The following is a 4,966-nucleotide window of genomic DNA, read 5'->3' as shown; positions in this document are numbered from 1 at the left end:
CCCCCTATAATCACCCTTCACATATTTGAAGACTGTTATCAAATCCCACTGGCAGTCTTTTCTTCTTCACTTTACATATCCTGAGTTCTTTCAACCTTTCTTCCTAAGTCTTGTCTCCCTAGCCCCAGATCATTTTTATTTCCAGGCCACTTGACCTATTTCCTGTAGGAGGGTTTAGGCCTTCTGCAGAGGGTCCACATCAGGGAAATACGTTTCAGTCCCCCATTAAATCTTCAGTGGTCATGTCACATGTGCTATTAATTTGTTTTAGGATTACTGAGCAGTAAGATACTAAGCCGTAAACGTTCCCCAGGAGCATGTTCACACATGAGCTCTGGTGGAAACAGATTTGCTCCTTATGGGAGCACGTTGGTGCAGGGATGGTCCGGCACTGCTCTGCCTCCCAGCAGCAGCCAGGAAGAGCTCCAGACTCACCTGGGGTGCTAGCCCATTACCTGGCATGGGGAATGGAGCCAGGAGAGCTCTGTTGGCTGCAGCAGCAGCTGTCTCCTGGCCCTGTGCATATCAAAAGGGGACCTCATGTGCACCAAGCTGGAAGACAACTGCAACTGCAGTGGTCAGAGCTGTCCTGGCCTAGTGTCCATTTGGACACACAGATTCCAAAGACCCTGCTACTAGGCAGGGGTTACCTGCCCAGCAGGGGATTCAGTGGGGGCTGTCTGGGGCGTGAGAAACCTGCTGGCAAGTCTGCTAGCAGGTGAGGGTGTGGATGAGGAGGGCAAAGTGCAGGGATCACTGGCAGCTGCTCTGCTTGATTTTCCATCCCACCGATCCTCCACCCAAAGCAACTCTACACAGCACAGAACTGGCAGCTCAGGAGGATAAGTGGGAGCTGGAAACCCACCCCCACCGGGCCCCCAGAGCAGCTCTCTACACACTGGGAGCCAGGAACCAGGATGGGGGCAGAGAGATCCTTAGTTCCATTGCTGGTCGGCATCCAGCTCCCAGGGGGAGCTGGGAGCTGAACAGCACCAGGACCTGAAGGAGGGAGCTCCCTGTCCCCTGTGCCCCATTGCTACCTAGCCTGACCAGAAGCAAAGTTGCTCCCGGTTACTGTCTACACGAGCACTAATGTACAGAAACCACCACACAGTCAATCTAGTACCTGCATTTTACAGGTATTAGCTAACTGCACATTAGTCAAATCTTGCACTGGATATGCCTGGCACATATAGACAGTGACACTTTACTGCACAGTAGATTAGTCTATTGTACAGTACAGTGTCCTGTGTAGACATGCCCAGTGTATGCAATTATTGGGTTAAATTTCCTGCAACAGGGAAACACTAGTGAACTGGTAGCGTAGGGGAACTTCTTCAAACCTTTTTCTTTTTGTTTAAGTGATAGAGTCCCAAAGCCCTTGATTCTCTGTAGGGCATTGACTGAGAAAATTTAGCTTCCTCCTAAATGTTTATGAAAACCATGCCAGTAGCTTTCTCAGTTTGATGAGACCTAGCATGTGGTAAACTACAGTTTCTGTCAATTTTGCTGGAAGACTCTACATTTCCAAAACAGTAGGGCTGTGCAAAACGGCACTGTTCTGTTTCACCTTCAGTTTCTATGGTTCAGTGGAACAGCGGTCCATTTCAAATTTCATTTCGATTCGAAACAGCTGTTCCATTCCAATCCGTGAAAACTGAAAGGCTGTTCCGATGCTGTTTCTACTTTCACTGATTGTGGGAAGTCAGCCCAGCTGGGTTGACTCTCCATCCCCAGTGCTAGATTGGGTGGGGGGACAGAGAGTCAGCCCAGCTCGGCTCACTCCCACTCCCTGTACTGTGATTGGGCGCAAGGACAGAGAGTCAGCCCAGTTGGGCTCACTTCCACCTCTCTGCACCAGCTGGGCTGACTCTTTGCCCCCATGCCTGAACACAGTGCAGGGGGTGGGAATGAGCCCACCTGGGCTGACTCTCCACCCCACCCCGCACCGGATAACAGAGCCGGGCTCAGTTCCCAATCCCCTTTGCTATTATTGGCTTGCAGAGGTGGGAGACTGGGAGAGCCAGCCCTGGTTCTCCCCTGCCTCTCTCTGCTTCCTGCAAAACTTGAAACATTTTGAAACTTTAAAAATGTTTCGATTAGCCTTGTTTTGTTTTGAGACTGTTTCAAAGCCCTTCATTTCTATTCGATTTCACTGTTCCGAGCTCGAGATTAGTCGAAACAGTGTCAAATCAAAACAGTGGGCAAAATTTCTCACAGCCCTACCAAACAGCTTTCTTAGGGAACCTAAGACATCCTTGTTTCTCAGGCTGTAGATGAGTGGATTCAGTACTGGGGTGACAATGGTGTAAAACAGAGACACAATCTTGTCTTCCTCTGGGGAGTGGTAGGAGCTGGGTCTCATGTACGTGAAGATGGCTGCCCCATAGAACATGCCCACCACAGTCAGGTGGGACGAGCAGGTGGCCAGAGCTTTCTGCTGTCCTCTGGCTGACTTAATCCTTAGGACTGCAGCAAGGATGAGCGCATAAGAGGCTAGGATGATGGAAGAGGGGATGAGAAGCAGGACAGTTCCAGTCACGAACAGCAACATCTCATATCGGGATGTGTCAGAGCAGGACAATTTGAGCAGGGCTGGGACCTCACAGAAAAAGTGGTTAATCTCTTTAGAGCCACAGTAGGGCAGGTGCATAGTAGAAGCTGTAAATATCAATGCATCTGTAGTTGCCCCGATCCAGACCCCACTTGTCAGGCCCAGGCAGACTTTCCTGCTCAGGAGGACAGGGTATTGCAAGGGGTTGCAAATGGCTACATACCTGTCATAAGCCATGACTGCCAGAAGGAGGCATTCTGATGCACCCATTGTCAGCACAAGGAAAATCTGAGCCCCACAGCCAACTGGAGAAATGGTGTTGTCTGAGGTCTGAAAGCCTACTGCCATTTTGGGAACAACAATTAGAGTCTGACAGATGTCCATGAGGGCCAATTGGCTGAGGAAAAAGTACATGGGAGTGTGAAGGGAGGAATCCACTTGGATTAGAAATATGAGGAGAACATTCCCAGACAAGGCAGAGATGAAAGCTAATAATATCAGGGCCAGGAAGAACATGTGTGCATTGGTCCGGCTCAGGAGTCCCAGCAGAATGAAGTCTGCTGAAGAAGTTTCATTCCTACTCTTCATTTCTTCTTCATCTGGATTTGCCTGAAGCCCTGGAAAAAAACAACATGTCCTGGGGAATGTGCACATGCTTTCTTCCAGATAACACTAATGGCAACTGAGGCAGCCGGCAGATTTTCTTCTCCTGTGGAAGAATGCCAGACGTTATGGTTCATGAGACAATAACCTCACTTCCCCAGGAATTATTTTTATTTAAACCAGTGGTCAGCAACCAGTAGATCTCGTTCCCTAGGAGATGGTGTAGCCTCTTGTGGTAGATCTTGGAGCTTCTTGGAGTCTATCTGAGGCTGGGGTGGGGAGCTGAGTGCCTGTGTGCTTGCACATGTTCATCCCAGCCCAGCAGGTCAGTCCGTGGGGGAGGGAAGGGGCAGGGGCTAGATTGAGGCCCCTGCAGTGAAGGACTGATTCAGAGGCAAGAGCAGAGGTAAGTTAAGTGGGGCAGTGTCTGGGTGGGTCTTACCTGCTGAAGAGGTGCACCACCCAATAATTATTTCTCCTTCTGCCTCAATCTGCCTCTGCCCCCCTTCCCAACCCACAGCCTTACCTGCTGGGCAGGGGCAGGGGGCATGGTGGCAACAGCACACAGTAGATCTTGAGTTGTTTTTAAATGCCAAAGGTGATATACTTAAAAATGTTGGAGACCACTAATTTAGGTTAAAGATAGTCTAAACTTTGCCCAGAATTTCTATTTCCAGCACCAGGCCCCACCTACCAGGCTGTAGTATTAACTACAGCAGAGATTTTCAACCTGTGGCCTGCAGAACCTTTGAATCAGGCCCAGGGATTTGGGTCTTCGGTGGCATTTAGCAGTGAGGGGCACTTGCTGCAGGTGCAGTCCCCAGACTGCCATGAGAATGAATGCGGGTGTTGTCCCTGTGTCATGAGTGGAGACTAGTGGCAGTGTTGGTAGGGTCCTAGCACCCACACACCTCAAAAAGCAGCAGATTATTCTGGTTTGCTGCTGGAAAAGGTTGCCTATCCCTGAACTACTATGTTCTATGGAGTCATCTCAGCTAGGTTTCAGTGAGTTAACCAGAGCCATGGCATTGAGGAAGTCCATGCAGGCTACTTTCTGTGCCCACATGCAGGACAGATAATGAGTTCCTTTGTTCCAGGCCAGTAATAATACCCAAATAGTAGCCACACTGCTAATATGACCTTCTTACTTGTGAGTCTGACTGATGTCAATGGGAAATGTTATGTCACAGGAAACAGGAACAACACATGGCAAAACATTTGACAATAACTGTGTGTGGCTCGGTCGTTCTGGCCTTTCTTCTTTTCAATTACCACCAACAGTGACATTTATCATTTTTAATGTTATGAGTAGTAATAGGAGGAGAAGTCTTGACAAGGCAGGCACTGCACGCAGGGGTATGAGGAAACGTTCTCTGTCCCAAACACGTCACCATTTAACAAACAAATTGTAAAAAGATGCCCCAATACCAGCTCCCAGAAAGTTTCAGTAGTAAATCTGGAAACCAAAGTACCATTTAAAAGGAATGTTTTCAACAGAAATTATTATATCAGCTCTACACTTTTAGTGTTCGGTTTTTCAAGTGCTCAAATTAATACCCCTTAAAAATATGTGCATTTCAGACAGGCTCTCCACTGTTAATGAATATTTAGGTACAGAAAGATCACTAGGATTTAGCCCATCACATGCAAAGCTAGGGACAAGGGAAAGTATTGAAAGAGCGGCACTGTTGTTTCCTCTTTGAGACAGCACAGACCTAAAGTCACTGGGAGATACAGGGTTGTGAAGCGCAAACAATCCTTCTTACAGTGTGGGGTTCAAAGGCATTAAACTGCATAATATTTTATATG

The 4,966-nt window shown here is 48.3% G+C and overlaps 1 protein-coding gene across 1 annotated transcript; it reads right to left on the bottom strand.

Annotated features, from left to right (window-relative positions):
- Positions 1-1,779: 1,779 nt before the first annotated feature.
- Positions 1,780-3,180, bottom strand: LOC102573839 (olfactory receptor 2T11). The gene is made up of 2 exons (XM_019482107.2): positions 2,207-3,180; positions 1,780-1,797 (listed from the first exon to the last, which is right to left on the bottom strand). The coding sequence occupies exons 1-2, from the start codon at positions 3,140-3,142 to the stop codon at positions 1,780-1,782; spliced, it is 954 nt and encodes a 317-aa protein (XP_019337652.2). The 5' UTR covers positions 3,143-3,180.
- Positions 3,181-4,966: the final 1,786 nt, after the last annotated feature.

Source organism: Alligator mississippiensis, chromosome 11 (genome assembly GCF_030867095.1).
Source record: "Alligator mississippiensis isolate rAllMis1 chromosome 11, rAllMis1, whole genome shotgun sequence".
NCBI classification, from domain to species: Eukaryota; Metazoa; Chordata; order Crocodylia; family Alligatoridae; genus Alligator; species Alligator mississippiensis.
This window is presented reverse-complemented; position numbering and strand designations above follow the sequence as displayed.

What these genes read in the sequence shown, in the direction of transcription:
- LOC102573839 (XM_019482107.2), bottom strand. Translation starts at nt 3,142, where the DNA reads ATGAAGAGTAGGAATGAAACTTCTTCAGCAGACTTCATTCTGCTGGGA.